Source organism: Ascaphus truei, chromosome 2 (assembly GCF_040206685.1).
Source record: "Ascaphus truei isolate aAscTru1 chromosome 2, aAscTru1.hap1, whole genome shotgun sequence".
Taxonomy (NCBI): domain Eukaryota; kingdom Metazoa; phylum Chordata; class Amphibia; order Anura; family Ascaphidae; genus Ascaphus; species Ascaphus truei.
In genome coordinates, this window is record NC_134484.1 from 8,770,774 (window position 1) to 8,789,115 (window position 18,342).

The 18,342-nt window shown below is 42.4% G+C and overlaps 1 protein-coding gene across 1 annotated transcript; it reads left to right on the forward strand.

Annotated features, from left to right (window-relative positions):
* The first annotated feature begins 1,502 nt into the window (after positions 1–1,502).
* On the forward strand, positions 1,503–12,744 carry LOC142475488 (fucolectin-5-like). Its single transcript, XM_075581350.1, has 3 exons — positions 1,503–1,577; positions 8,386–8,695; positions 11,866–12,744. Exons 1-3 carry the CDS (start codon positions 1,505–1,507, stop codon positions 12,002–12,004), a joined length of 522 nt encoding a protein of 173 aa, XP_075437465.1. The 5' UTR covers positions 1,503–1,504; the 3' UTR covers positions 12,005–12,744.
* The last annotated feature ends 5,598 nt before the right edge of the window (positions 12,745–18,342 follow it).

An 18,342-nucleotide genomic window follows, 5' to 3' on the forward strand; every position in this document is an offset into this window, starting at 1 on the left:
CTACATCTGTATATTACTTTATTTACATGATAAAATCTATTTTTTTTATTGAGGGAAATATTGATGTTAAAAATGTTTTTACAGATACTATAAGAATACTATTGATTTATTTATTCCTAAGACATTACTAAAAGCAAACAAAAAGACTCCAAAAATGACATGAGCTGCTGTTAAAGTAGACTAGTGTTTGTATAGTAATGTTTAAAATACAGAGAGATTTAAGAGGCTTGAGTGACAGTTGTCTTAAACTTAAACCTGCCTCCTACCTTACATACAAACACAATGTTACCATGACCTGCATGCAACAGTATCAGGAATGGTAAAAGATAAGAGGTAATGTGGCAGACTGAGGAACACAGGAGAGATCATAAAGAGACTGAAGAGACTGAAGAGTTTGGGGCCAATGAGGTGAGCAGGGAGGGCACAAGAGAACCCCAAAGGTTAAGAGGAACTGATGGGCACATCGCTGACATAATGGGTAATCTGGAAAGAGAAATGGGATGTATGCACTGTATGTATATCTTTATTTATATATAATGCCATCCATGTACATAGCGCTTTACAGCATTAACACACGTAACATAGCAGGAATAAGCGATTCTTATATAAAAGTAGACATTAAGAAAAGGAGTCCCTGTCCCGAAGAGCTTACAATCTAAGTGATGTGTGGAGACAGGGTGAACAAGAGGAAGTACAGGATATAGATACATGAAGATCGATGGTTCATTAGGAAGGGCAGATATAAGGAAGGATTCGGGTAAGGGGTGCTCCTTCAGTGATCTTTATTGTATTGTTTTTAAATCTTCTTAAAATCTGAGAAGCACTACTGTGTTTTTCAGCATTTCCTTCACAGGTAAGCAAGACAATATGAAATCACACTCCCTGTCACAGCCTTTAAATCTTTCATTATTTCCAAACATTACTATTGCTTTAGCTAATCTTTTTGCTCAGGTGAAGGGTTTGTATATTCATATTGCCAAAGAATATCAAACCTAATCTCCATTTTAACAATCTCACTAAAGTTGGTATGAACCATTCCTGCTGACTAATATAACCTTTATAGTGTCCTCATGACATTCTTGGGACTTCTTCAGGACCAGTACTCCGGCGGCACTAATGCCAATCACAGAACATCATTGTATTTTTGGGGGAGATCTGAAAGGAAGAGAAGGACGCCATGTTCCATTCCTGACATGGGGTGCAGGTCGCAACCATGTGATTGTTTAACAAGCAATTGCATGGTCGCAATGCCAGAAGTAATTAATACATTTTAATACCTAATGGAAAGACACTGGAAATAAAATATTTCTGATAAACATTTTGTTCAGGTTTTGTGCGTCTAAAACATAGTAATATTTAAGAAAAATAGTTAAACATAAATGTTACTTAAACTAATACAAATATGGCGTGTCTTCAGTGTGTAGTGTAAATGCCCCATGAAGGTAAAGGTAAGATATGCAATTTTAGTAACTGTCACAAATGTAACTATTTCCCTCACATTAGGATGAAGTTCTTTGTGCTTCTGTTTGTTTATGCAGTCTTGGGATGGGCTCAGTCCTGCTGTCAGCCGCCAGGAGGTAAGAACATTCAGATGGATGTTTTCATGTTTTGGCTTTAAAGAGAAGATCTTATTGAGTTTGGTGCGGTGGAGAACTTATTAAAAGCATGCAAAAATATTACATTTAGTTAAATTAATTGACTTTTTTCGAATGAGCCAAATTACAAATTAGCTTTGCAGGTAAAATAAATACATTTTTATTCATGTAATCTCTACAATTCACGCTCATCAAATAATTATTGGTCTACACATTTATCCGTTTGGCGAATGCTGGCATCATCATTTCTTTACAAACAAAGATCAAAGTAACACTGAAGATGAACAGAACCCCTATATAGCACTCTATTCCTATGTGTGATGATGGAAATAATTAAAATACTTTTATTGATGAACTCGTTAAAACAATGGGGTTTAAAACATTTATTAAATAGTACGAAGTGTTTCACTCTTGGGGTAGTTTACTCCAGAGGAGTGTTGAATGGATAACTATGTCCAGTGTTAAGAAATTCACTGTCCCTAGTATTCCTCATATACAATGGTCATCTAGGTATTGGTTGGAGTGGGAATGAAAGTGATGACCAGGTATGTAGTGCCACAGTGTTGAGTACTTGTTTGGTGCACCTTTATCCGAGACCTTCTACTTTGCTGCTGTAATGTGCAGCCAGTATTGTGATGAGATTGTATAATGCAATCATAGGTAGTTGTGCACCAACACATGATCACTCGGGCTAATTAAAGACTAATTATGCTTGAGTGCTAGAGAATAAATGTAAAATTATGAGAACTTTGGATCTGATAAATGCAGATCTCTAATTCGCACTAGTACTCAGAGGATTAACACTGGTTTAACAGAGGCACTGCAGATGTCTGCTAAGTATAACACCTTATAGGATCTATGCAGGTTAGTAATAAAAATCCTTATCCTAAACGGTGTTATGCTACTCCATACTTGGTGTGTAGCTGGCACTTCAGAGGTTAATGTCTGTTTCGGAGACTGGTTGCTAATGAAATAAGTATAATGCTTTAATTTAATAATGTGATAGGTTATTAGCAATACAGTAGTTCCTGGTAGTATAATTAAAAGTATAATGCCAGATAGATGTAATCGTTCCCAAATGAATTGGCTCGCAAGACCGTCAGGTCTGTTGTGAGCCCGAAGCTGTGCAGGCAGCTGAGCCACGCTGACTCTCCTGTTTGGATAGAGTCAGTGTGAATGAACGGAGGCTCAGCGCGTGCACGTGACTGTGTGATGCCGTGTCGACGCGCGCGTTTCGCGATAAGCTTTTTCAAGGCCTGTCTGCGGGGGGTGTCCCATGTTTCAGTAGAGTATTTATAGCACTCGGATTTAAACTAATGTAACCCCTGGAGGTTAGCGCATGCGCACTGGGGCGCTGGTCTGTAGTGGTAATCTTAGCCAGCAATGTGACCTTGTGTTCTCTCATAGTCTGTTAGATCTTGTGATGCATATATCGGGGCATTTAAATACCTGAACTCGGCGCTGACATGACCAATCCACCGACACTTCCTGGTTCCACGGGAGTGATGACGCAGGACGTGACGCGGGACGTGTGATGTCAGTACGCTCGAGCCATAACAATAGAATAAACTTTATTTAAACAAAAAAAAATGAACAAATAAGCGATCCCAAATATGAATGAAAAAACCATAATCTAAACGTAAAAGCTATATTAAAAACAAATGTACACAAACAAAGTATATAAATCTCATGAATAGAGGTGTGTCTGTACTTCATTCAATGATTAGTTAAACTCTGTATATCATCATTCTTTATATATAAAAATATAGACAGAAAAAATGAACCAAAATCTGAATGAAAACATATGCTCTAAACATATACACTAAATTAAAAACAAATGTACACAAATTAGAATATATTAATCTCGTGAGCAGAGATGTATTGATGCATCATTCATAGATTAAATGAATTCTATATATGTTACTAACCCACAGTTTTAAAGTGCAATCTGTGAAGCATATATCAACCTAGTACATTCAATATATGTAATTTACAAAATACAATATATAATAAAGGTACATCTTGTGCAGCAAATGCCAGAAATAGTACCTCTAGTATAATGATATATGTTGTCTAGGATGGAAAAAAGAGACTATGCCATCATTCACCAAACAGTATATTAGAATAGTGTATTAATTGAAAAAATAGATATCAAGTTTTAATACTGCATGGATGTAGGCAAAGTGTAGGACAATCCCCGTTGAGCTGAGTATATGAACTTACTAGTTAAAAAGCTTGTTAACAATTGGCATATTGAATTCAAAACAATTCTACTTAACTTAATAATAGTGCTATATTCTGGTTAAGACATCAGTTAAAGTTCTATTGAATATATGTTTCACTATTTAGTGAACATTACATATATATGTATATATAGCAAAAATTGAGCTAAGTGTGTTCATGAGATTAGGTAAGGAGTTGTGTATATTGAGATGGCAGATATCATCCCCATCAGACAGAGGATAGAGAAATAGGCAAATACAAATATGATCAATATTAAGTATACAATTGCTGTTAATTGACCCTATCTAGAGCAGGAGTGGTCCCAAATCCCAGTCGGAATTGAGGCCATTTGGAATACGTGTGTTTAAAGTGAAGATCCAAAATAATTCTCTCCTGTCTAGAATGCCATTCCTATCCCCACCTCTGATGGGATATGGTATGTGCTCTATACCTGTGTATGAAAAGTTATTTACATTACCCATACTGCAATTTGTAAAATGAAATGAGACAGGGTGGTTAACATCTTTTTTTATAATTAAACGTAAGTGTTCGAGTATACGAAGTTTGAGGGCTCTTATTGTTCGGCCTACATATTGTTTGCCGCAACCACATTTAAGTAGGTAAATTACATATGTGGTATTGCAATTTATAAATGATTTAATATTATGAATGTTCCCTGTACTGGTGGATGAAAAATCAGATTGTGAAGACATATACTTGCAAGATTTACATTTTAAACATTTAAAACATCCCTTTGGCAAGTTAGAGACCAGTTTCTTAGTTGTAAACAAACTTGGTGAGACATAATTGGAGATTGTTTTTGCTCTTTTGTACACAAATTTGGGACCCTCATTGTAGACATGCTGTAAAACAGGATCAGCAGCTAATACAGCCCAATGTTTTTTCACAATATTTTTAATTTGATATGCCTGTGTAGTATACTGCATAATAAACATTGGGGATTGTGAAAATGAGTTGTTTCTTTTTTTATTTTGTAATAATGTAAGCCTATCCATTTCATTGACTTTTTTGAACGCAATGTTTAGATCTATGCGTGAGTAGCCTCTAGCCTCAAAACGGTTCATAAGATCCATCGATTGTTTGCAGAAGTCTTCTGAATTAGTGCAGATTCTTTTTAATCGGATCAGTTGACCCTTGGGTATGTTTTTTATTAACGACTTGGGGTGGCAGCTGTCAGCTCGTAAGAATGTGTTTCGTGAGTTGCTTTTGCGATATACATCTGTGGGCAGCGGTAACTGCAGTGTTAGCCTGCTGTTGGGCAGCAGTAACTGCAGTGGTAGCCTGCAGTTTGGCAGCGGTAACTGCAGTGTTAGCCTGCTGTTGGGCAGCAATAACTGCAGTGGTAGCCTGCTGTTGGGCAGCGGTAACTACAGTGGTAGCCTGCTGTTGGGCAGCGGTAACTGCAGCGGTAGCCTGCTGTTGGACAGCGGTAACTACAGTGGTAGCCTGCTGTTGGGCAGCGATAACTGCTGTGGTAGCCTGCTGTTGGGCAGCGGTAACTTCAGCAATAGCCTGCTGTTGGGCAGCGGTAACTGCAGTGGTAGCCTGCTGTTGGGCAGCGGTAACTGCAGCGGTAGCCTGCTGTTGGATAGTGTTAGTCTCTTGCAGTGCAGCGGTAGCTGCAGCAGCAACTTGCTGTTGGGTAGCGTTCGCCTGCTGCTGTGTAAAGTTAGTTTCTTGTTGTGCACCGATAGCCTGCTGTTGTGCAGCGATAGCCTGCCATTGTGCAGCGATAGCCTGCCGTTGTGCAGCGATAGCCTGCTGTTGTGCACCGATAGCCTGCTGGTGTGCAGCGATAGCCTGCCGTTGTGCAGCGATAGCCTGCCGTTGTGCACCGATAGCCTGCTGTTGTGCAGCGATAGCCTGCTGTTGTGCAGCGATAGCCTGCTGTTGTGCAGCTATAGCCTGCTGTTGTGCAGCGATAGCCTGCTGTTGTGCAGCGGTAGCCTGCTGTTGTGCAGCGATAGCCTGCTGTTGTGCAGCGGTAGCCTGCTGTTGTGCAGCGATAGCCTGCTGTTGGGCAGCGATAGCCTGCTGTTGGGCAGCGATAGCCTGCTGTTGAGCAGCGATAGCCTGCTGTTGGGCAGCGATAGCCTGCTGTTGAGCAGCGATAGCCTGCTGTTGGGCAGCGATAGCTTGCTGTTGAGCAGCGATAGCCTGCTGTTGTGCAGCGATAGCCTGCTGTTGAGCAGCGATAGCCTGCTGCTGTGCAGATGCAGACTGGAGCAATGCCTTGACAACTTCCTCCATGGTGAGTTTGAAGTAGTTTTATACCCTCAGACATATAATGTGGGTGCCCGCCTTCTCCTCCAAATGTTACAAAATACCCTTTTTGGCTGTGAGAAGTGACAGAGTGGGGGGGGGGGGGGAGGGCGCGGGCCAGTGCTGATTCCTCCTGGGGGAAGCTGGCAACACTGACGGCCTCTTCTGCCAGGAGTGATGTCATTTCCGTCACCATTGACTTCCGCCTCAATCAACTGCATTCACGCCGCTAAAGAAGTTTCACTTCAAAAAATTCTCCTGCGTCACGTAACATGGACATTTAAACTTTGCGGAGATACCAGCACCCCCTACAGAGGCCTGAGTGCCCAGACCTAAAATTAATGGGGGTCATGTCTAGAGACCCCCTGCTTCAGTAATATGTTAATAAAATGTAAATAAAAACAGTATGATCGCCTGTAAGAGCTGTGCAGGGAGATGCAGCTCTCTCCATGCAGGGAGATGGCCTGTAAGAGCTGTGCAGGGAGATGCAGCTCTCTCCATGCAGGGAGATGGCCTGTAAGAGCTGTGCAGGGAGATGCAGCACTCTGTGCAGGGAGATTGCCTGTAAGAGCTGTGCAGAGAGATGCAGCTCTCTCCATGCAGGGAGATGGCCTGTAAGAGCTGTGCAGGGAGATGCAGCTCTCTCTGTGCAGGGAGATTGCCTGTAAGAGCTGTGCAGGGAGACGCAGCTCTCTCCATGCAGGGAGATGGCCTGTAAGAGCTGTGCAGGGAGACGCAGCTCTCTCTGTGCAGGGAGATAACCTGTAAGAGCTGTGCAGGGAGATGCAGCTCTCTGTGCAGGGAGATCGCCTGTAAGAGCTGTGCAGGGAGATGCAGCTCTCTCTCTGTGCAGGGAGATCGCACAGGCAGAACTCTGAGAAAGTCACAGCTAAAGACACTGCTATCCCGATCGGTAAAGCATTTTCCTACCGAACGGTATCTGACTTGCGATAACTCTTTCTGTATGCCGTGTTAACACAAATGTCAGACCGGCTGGTAGGAACACGCCGAGCCGATCGATACGGCAGTGATCTTATCGAACCTACCTGAATAGGCCGCTATGTTTGACCCTCTGATGAAAAATCATGGATCCTTTAAAATAAAATGTTTACAAAGGTTAAGCCTGGTTCCTGATGAGAAGGCTACTCTGGCTAATCACGAGATGTACGATTTCTTCCAGAGGGTAGATGGTTATGTATACCATACAGTACTGACATGTGGAAATCCCGGCAGCACAATTATAATAACCATTACTAAAACAATCTAATACATATTGTATTAATACACATTGTATTACTTTTGTTTTAGTAATGTTTACCACATCTGCTCCTGTCAGAGAGAGATTGGATCTCTGACATGCCCAACTACTGTACTATAGGGAATTTGTGAGTGTAATACTTACCTCTTGATTTATCCCTCACCCACTACCTTAAGGCTCCAATATTGTACATATATATTTTTGTGTTTCCACATTGTGAACATCGGCGCTCCCCTTATCTGGAAGAAATCGTACATCAATGTAGAAACGGTCAAAAAATGGTTCATTAAGCTGCTTAGAAAAATACTATTACACGTTTTTTTTCACATTTGTGGTGATTTATTATTTGTGTATTTTTCACTTTATTCAATTTCAGTACACTTTATTTATGTAGGAAGTATTGGTTTAATTTGCTTCATTGTCACGAATTCATGACACATTTGTTAATTTTAAGATTTGTGCACTAATCACGTGTTATTCAAATTTGTGGTGATGTATTATTTGTGTATTTTTCACTTTATTCAATTTCAGTACACTTTATTTATGTAGGAAGTATTGGTTTAATTTGCTTCATTGTCACGAATTCATGACACATTCGTTAATTTAAAGATATGTGCACTAATCACGTGTTATTCAAATTTGTGGTGATGTATTATTTGTGTATTTTTCACTTTATTCAATTTCAGTACACTTTATTTATGTAGGAAGTATTGGTCTAAGTTGCTTCATTGTCACGAATTGATGACACTCGTTAATTTAAAGATTTGTGCACTAATCACGTGTTATTCACATTTGGTAAAACTCCTATTCTAAACATGAGCGCCCATTTACAATCCTTCCACTCCTAATCTCGACACGGCCTCTTTCTGCATATAAAAAGAATCCCGCAGAGATGGAATTCCATCATTAAAAGGGTTTCTTTACCAATGAATCTACTACATCAGTCCCAGCTCAGTGTGTATTTGTGTGTGTGCCTGTCTTCTGTTGGAATAGTTACCAGTCTAAACTAACCTGTTTTCTTTTTAGGGCCAAATTTAGCAAGACCGGTAGAAGCCAATCAAAGCTCCACTTACATCTATGCTCTATCACCTGAGGTTGGTGGAGCTACTGTAGAAGGTACTGCTGATCGAGCTATTGATGGCAACAAAGAGAGTAATGCCTATCTACACCCCTGCTCCCACACCAAGTATGAGCAAGATCCCTGGTGGAGACTGGACATGAAGCAGAGCAATAAGATAGATACAATTGTTATAACGAACAGGCAGGACTGCTGCAGTGAGCGTCTGAAAGGGGCCGAGGTCCGTGTCGGAAACTCTGCAGACAACAACAACCCTATGTGAGTACCAGCATGTTCCTTCCTTTGTCCTACTATCTATTCATCCCAAGGAAAGAAGGAAAGGTATACAGGGATATACCAAATAAGTAAACATGGGAAGGATGTTGATCCAGGGAGTAATCTGATTGCCAAAATTTGGAGTCAGGAAGGGATTTTTGTTCTCCTTATGAAATATCATTAGATGATGTCACTGGGGTTTTTTGTTTGCCTCCCTCTGGATCAATATACTGTAAATACAGATATTGGATAAAGTATCTGTCGTGTAAATCTAGCATAGGTTGAACTTGATGGACAAAAAGTATGTCTTTTTTCAAACTCATCTACTATGTAACTATATATTGGCTCCATGAAGATAAAGATTTATTGGTAATAGAAATATTAATACAGGTTATCTCCTTTGCCACCAGCTACGCACAGTGGTCACAGCGCCATTACACAGACAGAGAAAAACCTTCCATGTACAGAAATCGACTAATTACTGTTCTAGCTAAAGAATCAAACTGTGCAGAGTTTGTTATAGAAAATGCCACATATCCCGCAGGCTGCAGTACTAATATGCATACAGACAGGCTGCAGTAATAATATGCATACAGACAGGCTGCAGTAATAATATGCATACAGACAGGCGTAATAATATGCATACAGACAGGCGGTAATAATATGCATACAGACAGGCTGCAGTAATAATATGCATACAGACAGGCTGCAGTAATAATATGCATACAGACAGGCTGCAGTAATAATATGCATACAGACAGGCGTAATAATATGCATACAGACAGGCAGTAATAATATGCATACAGACAGGCGGTAATAATATGCATACAGACAGGCGGTAATAATATGCATACAGACAGGCGGTAATAATATGCATACAGACAGGTGGTAATAATATGCATACAGACAGGCGGTAATAATATGCACACAGACAGGCGGTAATAATATGCATACAGACAGGCTGCAGTAATAATATGCATACAGACAGGCGGTAGTAATATGCATACAGACAGGCAGTAATAATATGCATACAGACAGGCGGTAATAATATGCATACAGACAGGCAGTAATAATATGCATACAGACAGGCGGTAATAATATGCATACAGACAGGCAGTAATAATATGTATACAGACAGGCTGCAGTAATAATATGCATACAGACAGGCTGCAGTAATAATATGCATACAGACAGGCAGTAATAATATGCATACAGACAGGCAGTAATAATATGCATACAGACAGGCGGTAATAATATGCATACAGACAGGCGGTAATAATATGCATACAGACAGGCGGTAATAATATGCATACAGACAGGCGGTAATAATATGCATACAGACAGGCGGTAATAATATGCATACAGACAGGCGGTAATAATATGCATACAGACAGGCGGTAATAATATGCATACAGACAGGCGGTAATAATATGCATACAGACAGGCAGTAATAATATGCATACAGACAGGCGGTAATAATATGCATACAGACAGGCAGTAATAATATGCATAGAGACAGGCAGTAATAATATGCATACAGACAGGCTGCAGTAATAATATGCATACAGACAGGCTGCAGTAATAATATGCATACAGACAGGCAGTAATAATATGCATACAGACAGGCAGTAATAATAGGCATACAGACAGGCTGCAGTAATAATATGCATACAGACAGGCTGCAGTAATAATATGCATACAGACAGGCTGCAGTAATAATATGCATACAGACAGGCTGCAGTAATAATATGCATACAGACAGGCTGCAGTCATAATATGCTTACAGACAGGCGGTAATAATATGCATACAAACAGGCGGTGATAATATGAATACAGACAGGCGGTAATAATATGCATACAGACAGGCGGTAATAATATGCATGCAGACAGGCAGTAATAATATGCATGTAGACAGGCAGTAATAATATGCATACAGACAGGCGGTAATAATATGCATACAGACAGGCTGCAGTAATAATATGCATACAGACAGGCTGCGGTAATAATATGCATACAGACAGGCTGCGGTAATAATATGCATACAGACAGGCGGTAATAATATGCATACAGACAGGCGGTGATAATATGCATACAGACAGGCGGTAATAATATGCATACAGACAGGCAGTAATAATATGCATACAGACAGGCGGTAATAATATGCATACAGACAGGCTGCAGTAATAATATGCATACAGACAGGCTGCGGTAATAATATGCATACAGACAGGCTGCGGTAATAATATGCATACAGACAGGCGGTAATAATATGCATACAGACAGGCGGTGATAATATGCATACAGACAGGCGGTAATAATATGCATACAGACAGGCAGTAATAATATGCATACAGACAGGCGGTAATAATATGCATACAGACAGGCAGTAATAATATGCATACAGACAGGCGGTAATAATATGCATGCCGACAGGCGGTAATAATATGCATACAGACAGGCGGTAATAATATGCATACAGACAGGCTGCAGTAATAATATGCATACAGACAGGCGGTAATAATATGCACACAGACAGGCGGTAATAATATGCATACAGACATGCGGTAATAATATGCACACAGACAGGCTGCAGTAATAATATGCATACAGACATGCGGTAATAATATGCACACAGACAGGCTGCAGTAATAATATGCATACAGACAGGCTGCAGTAATAATATGCATACAGACAGGCAGTAATAATATGCACACAGACAGGTGCTAAATCTCGGTAGAAAATGGCCAACATCTGGAAACATGGAGTATGTTATCGGGTGCACTAGAGGACAACTGGAAAGGAATAACAAAAGAATGGTCACTCTTAATATAATTACAATTTTGCAGATCAACATTTAGCACCTCGCTGCAGCCTTTCCCAAGGATTTATCTGCAGCACCTACCGTATTCTGTTGAGACTTACTGTATAGAGAAGATCTTAAAGGCTAAAACGAAATAGAGAAGGAGAAATGACTAATATGATAAGACATATTCACATAGCAAAGAAAAAACCTGAATGCATATATACATACATATATACATACATATATACATACAGTTCTGTACATACATTTATTTCTAGAAGTAGTTCAGTTATCTTTCCTTAATATGTCTTTGTAACGCATAATATTTGTTTCTGTTCTTTACATATCCTGTTCTTTCCTTCTTCCCCAGATGTGGAACCATCAACGACATTTCCAAACCCATAATTACTCTTTGCTGCAACGGCATGGTGGGTCGTTATGTCAGTGTGGTTATTCCTGGACGCGTAGAGTATCTCACCCTGTGTGAAGTGGAAGTCTATACGGGCTGACACCAAGCAAGGAACCTCATGTCTGCTGGTAGCCACTTGGCACATCAATCAGTGCCCTCTGACCCTGCGAAATCATCAAAGGAAAGCAGCAGCAAGAAGCCATAGAGTTTAATAAACATAACCAAGAAACTAGATACATTCTCTAAACACACTAACAATGTGACTGAATCTTCTCAGCATGAGGGAGACATTGTCACATGTTGTATGGTCTATAACAGGGGTTCTCAACTCCACTCCTCCAACAGGTCAGGTTTTATGCATTTCCCTGATTAAGAACAGGTGGCTCAATCAGTGGCTCAGTCATTTTGAGTGGGCCACCTGTTCTAAAGCAGGGATATCCTTAAACCTGACCTGTTGGGGACTCTTAATGACTGGAGTTGAGAACCACTGGTCTATAAGACTAAGGCCCTTATTCTGTAATCTGCTACAGCGCTGATCCAGTGCTTCAGCACGGAAACCCCATAGAATTCAATTGTGCGATCGGTGTGATAGGCTCACAGAATAAGGCCCTTTGCATCTGATATGTGTATATTAATGTCTGTGCATCTGATATGTGTATATTAATGTCTATGCATCTGATATGTGTATATTAATGTCTATGCATCTGATATGTGTATATTAATGTCTATGCATATGATATGCGTGTATAATTTCTAAGCATCGGATATCTGTATCTGAATGAAAAAGCATCTGAGCTGCTGTTTTCCTTGAATAATATTACAATAAAATTAAATGCATGAGTGGGGCTCACAGTGTATTATTTACACAAATTGGAGTCTTGCTTGAGTGCAGTTGAACACGATGGGAGCCCTTCACCAACACCTCCCTAATGAAAGGCCACGCCGGCCTGAAACATCGCGCGTTTGGGGTGTTTACAACAAAAAACAAACAAAGATGCCCAAAGCTACTTCTAATGTGACAAAAATACAGGGTCATTTAGTTTAACCCTTTGGCCAAAGCGTCTTATGTGTAATGGTTGGGGTTTATCAGAGCTTGTTATCTGTGTGTTTACTAACTATGTGTAGCTGGTCTCAGCTGCTTTTGGGAGGGTAGTGGCCCCTCCCCCCAAGGTTTAAGCTTGCCCCACCCCACTTTCCAAGTTAGCAGGTTAGTTCATTTTGCCAGGTTACGACAGATCCAATGCAGATCACTCTTCCTGTAATTATTCAGGTTAATAAGAATTTTACTTAGGGAGTGTTAGCAGGTCCTAACGGTCATGCCTCATAAAAATAACATCTACTCTTGTCAGGAGTCTAACCCACAGCATATCCCTATCTGCAATGTTGGCTGGGTAAGCCAGTTACCAACTTTAAATAACACACAGATATAACATTCAATCCTTAACTGTCAGACGGGAACAGCGTCCCAATAGATTCTCAGAGGCTGCAGCCGTCTCCCCCAAACTGGATCCTGGGGAGCAGCGTCCTCTCAGCCTCCAGGTTCCAGAAGAGAGAGTGAAAACCCAACCCTCTCTGCTCTCAATACCTGTTCTTGTTGTAACACCCCCCCCCCCCCCCAATCGCAGATAGGGACCATGTGGGGAAATCTACGTGCATTACCAGGTGTGGTGTGTGGTGCAATACCTGTCAGGTTCACAGGTTCTTGTTGTAACACACTTACTCCCCTCCTCCCCCAATCGCAGATAGGGACCATGTGGGGAAATCTCCGTGCATAACCAGGTGTGGTGCAATACCTGTGAAGAAAAATACCCGGGCGCTACCTCAAAATGGGATGAATGGGGAAATAAAATGAGATGTTACGACCTTATTAAGTATATAAGGATCCCCTTGGCTTCGTAGTCTCTTCCTATGGCTCAGACCCCGATAGGATCTATCCAGGATCCTTAGTGGAACAGAAACACAGAAAAAAAAGGGGGAGCACAGGTTGAGGGATTGGGGGTAATCAAAATGAAGTAATTGAGTTCGAGTGTGTGAATCCTCGAACTACTGATGGTGGGGGTAATAAAGTATAAAATAACAGAAACACTTACACGGCCTTGTGCAAATGCTGTCGCATCAAGGTTTCTTTTGTTCTTTACTTCTTTCTTCTGCTGGTGTGGCGTTCCTTCTCCCCTGGTCCAAGCAGTAACTTCTTTAATTCGCCTGCGGCTCTTTATTATGGTATCCCCCTCAGAATAAATGAACAAATGAACAAATGATGAACAGATGTTAAGGGACAGAGCAAATGTTAATAATAACGCCTGACTTCGGTGATTAAAACAATATACATAAAAGCAGAATGAACAACAATCACTCACACGGGTAAGTGTGAGTGCAATCTTTAGGGAGGTATCTTTCCTCCTCCTCACATGGAGAGTCTCTATACTCTGGGTTCTTGAGACACTAAAAGATGGTGGAAAAGGGTGATTAAATATAAATATATATATATATATGTAGCCAGGCTGTAAAATGGTCTGCAGTTTATTCTCCTGCTGGCAGTAAACCTGGTAAGTTACAGGAGTGCCAGCAGTAATCATGGAGGTTTGCCTTCACACCCTGGTGAGGTGCCCTATGTATGGATGGGAGTGGCTACATGCTCTGAGTCCACAGTTAGTGACATCAGAGATGTGCCTGCCTCCTGAGGTATATAAGGCACAGCACTACCCAAAGTTAGAGGTTGTTGCTGCGGTTCTGTAGTGAGTGATCTGCAGAGAGCAGTTGTGTTGGAGAGTTTGGAGTATGTTGGAAATGTAGGGTCCACTAGTGCAGTAACTAGTGGCCCATTTTTACATCAAGTAGTATCCAGCCGGATAAGGCCACACTGTGTCCAGGGACCTGGCACAGGGGTGATCTCCCTGCGGGGAGAAGGGATCCCACTCCATTGGGAGGGCATACCTTTCAAAGGGACAGCATGGAGAGATGTGCGGCTGAGCTGATCGCTGCGAGGGGCAGTCTGTCCATACCATCGTCTACAATAAAGATGCCCTGTTCAAAGATACCCCCACTGTGTGAGTGTGAAGTTACTCTCCAGTGGAAGGCACCACCAAGAAGGAGTTCCTCATCATTACCCATGGAGACTGTGATGGCAGATACAATAGATTTGTTCAAAAAAGGTTGGACATCTGTTTAGATGGGAAAGGAATACAGGGATATACCAAATAAGTATACATGGGAAGGATGTTGATCCAGGGATTAATCCGATTGCCAATTCTTGGAGTCAGGAAGGAATTAATTTTTCCCCTTAATGGGGTTTTTTGTTTGCCTTCCTCTGGATCAATAAGTAAGTATAGATATAGAATAAAGTATCTGTTGTCTAAATTTAGCATAGGTTGTACTTGATGGACATACGTATTTTTTCAACCTCATCTACTATATAACTATATATACATAACTATATAACTATATATAACTATGCCTATGGTATGAGGCAATAGGGGCTAACTCTGGTGTGTGACGTCACTAGAATGCTATATATAATATATACACTCACATGGGGCACTAAAGTGTGTATAGGCACATAATCACTGAAAACCATGCATCAATAATGTACTGTATAAGTAACATAACAGTGGCAATGATAAATCAGTAGTGTAAATGTAGCACAAAAACACACAAGTGTAAGACTGCTGACATAAACCAATGTAATGGTCAAAGAGCAATAAGAGGCGTGAAACCCCACCAAAACTGACCCCGTTAGTGAGTAACTACACACAGGGACAGAAAAGTGGGAAAGGGAGAACCCTGCACACCAATATATGCTAGCCCTGTGGGGGGAGAGAAATGCAACAGGATCGTGTGGTCCAAAAGGTCCGACCCTCAATAACATACCCCTACAACACACGGGGGGAGAGGGAGGGGAAGAGGACAGAAAAGAGGGAAAGAGGACCCTGAATCACTTATCTGTACTGGCCCTGGGTACACGATCCGTTAAAGCAGCCTGGATGAGTGTCTCGTGGAGTGTGCAGCTGAAGGGAGCTCGAGCAGGAACTCGGTGAGGTCCACTAGAAGCTGCAGGCGCCCATGTTGGAAATCGTGACGTGTGACGTCATCACGCCCTCTGACGTCCGTTTCGCAATAGCTTCTTCCAAGAGAGGGATGGATCATCACTCCCCCCAGTGGCCAGTTTTTATAGAGCTCTGCTGGGAGGAATGAGAAGTTTGTTAAAGCCACAGAAGGGGAAGGGGGGGGTGTAAGGATAAAAAGGACATAAGATACCAACGAAATGAAAATAAAATGGTGAGCTCTGCCCCCATAATAATAATAAAACCTGAATGGAAAGCAATGAGAGGTGTGTTTTCTAACTGGGACAACTCTCGTCATTATACTATCAGACATTTTCTTAACTGTAAAACCTCAGGGGTTGTGTATTTGGCCACGTGTGGCTGTGGTAAAAAGTACGTGGGTAAAACCAGACGCGAGTTCAGGCGACGTGTTCTTGAACCCATTGGTTCTATACGAAACCATTTAGACACCCCACTTGCACGTCACATTAATGAAGCACATAATGGTATCACCAGGAATTTACACTTCTGTGGCATTGACCACGTCATCATTGGGCCCAGAAAAGGAGACTGGGACCGCATTCTCCTACAAAAGGAGAGTCGTTGGATTTATGACTTACACACTTTAAGTAATACCGGTCTCAATGAGGGTTTCCTTTATACTCCTTTTCTATGAGACTGCTCATTGTTCTCTGTATTACCCCCTTCATTATCACATTCATGTGTCTGACTTTGTTTGACTGGCTTAGTGGCAATATACACACACTACTCATTGCTTTCCATTCAGTCTCCCCCATACCATCGCGGGAGACTCAGGCCCTCCTGTTACCAGCAGGTATGCACCACCAACACCGCCAGCCCTCACTACACCCTAGGGGGTCCAGTCTGCGACCGGGGGGGGGGGGGGGGGCGCCATGGGTTATATATTAAACCGGTTTTACACAATATTGTTTTCACATTGGATTTGATGCAAAAACACAGACAATGTTATATACCATATGGTGACCTCTACACAGTGGAGCATAGTGTTAAAGTACAGACATATACTGCAGTCCTTCACTACTATTTGTGTCTGACTTTTATACTACAGTGTAGTCATTGTAAATATATGTATATCTAAATAAAATATATTACATTCTATTATTAAAAAATATTAAATGTATTACATTCTAAATATATGTATACATAATATATATACACATACATATATATATGTAGCCCCGGGTTTGATTTGCACTCACTGACCCCCCTCTGCGAGTGCCGAACGGTTGCGGGTGCCGCCGGAAGCAGCGACGGACCCGCCGGCACATCGCGAGGGTGGGGACCAGTGCAGGGAGCGCTCGGCGTCCCTGGAGCTCCGGCGGCGCACCCGGCTAGCGGGGCCGCCATGACACGTTGCGCGAGCGTGCACGGGATCGTGCATGCGCAGCAATAGCCAGAAAGTTAAGGCAGCCCTTAGGAAGTCGCGCGAGGGCAGGGATAGCTAGGGAAAGGTTTCGGCGGCCATTAGGTATTCGCGCATGCGCAGGGCAAGTGCGCACGCGGTCCCAATGCCCAGACAGGCTCCATGGGACTACAACTCCCATGGGGCATAGGGAGACAGGCACCAGGTGCTTCATAGTGGCCAATGAGGGCCCAGGATTCCCTGGAGAAGCAAAGAGATACATTTCGCGGGCTTGGAGCACGCAGGTCAGTCAGAGCCAGGAGCAGCCGAGGGAAGGAGGTAGGGTACAGGAGTCAATGACTCCCTGTACTAGGCCAGCAACCCCCAAGGCCAGAGATAGCTCTGAGTCACCCAGTATAGTGAGTGTTGCCAGGGACAGCCCTAAGGTTAGGGACCCTGTCACTTACGTTAGCAGTTGGAGCTGGGAGCAGGAAGGGGAAGGAAGGGTGCAGGGAGCGAGTGAAGCTCCTGCACCAGGTAAGGATCCCCAAGTCCCAGGCAGGCCCCAATCCCCACCAGGATAGCGGGTAGGTTCTGAGGGGGAGCCCATAGGATAGGGACTCTGCCCTTAGGTGTGTGAGGGTGCAGGCTTGTCAGTGTCACGGCTGGTAGTGCTGTGAGCGCTGACAAGTATGAACAGTGTGTGCAGCGCGTGCTGTGTGTGTTGCTGCCTGCAGGTTGACTGTGTGTGTGCAGTGTGTTTGCTGCAGGCGCTGTTAGTATTAGCTAGAGTCAGGACAGGGAAGAGTTAGGGGAGCGGAGCCGGCTATTAACCTCTTAGGTCCCAGATAGGTCCTCACTCCCCAGTTTGCGTGCTACAGGGACAGGCCCTAGGTTAGGGACCGTGTCACGTAGTGCCAGTGATAGATAGGGACACAGCGGATGCTGCGGTTCCTGTGAAGAGGTTTGGGCTCAAGTCGGGGTTCACAGAGACTATATCCAGGGTGAGATCGG

Coding starts and splice junctions, on each gene's coding strand:
- LOC142475488 (XM_075581350.1), top strand. CDS start 1,505: ATGAAGTTCTTTGTGCTTCTGTTTGTTTATGCAGTCTTGGGATGGGCT. Junction 1,578..8,385: donor CTGCTGTCAGCCGCCAGGAG/GTAAGAACATTC, acceptor TTTTCTTTTTAG/GGCCAAATTTAGCAAGACCG. Junction 8,696..11,865: donor GCAGACAACAACAACCCTAT/GTGAGTACCAGC, acceptor CTTCTTCCCCAG/ATGTGGAACCATCAACGACA.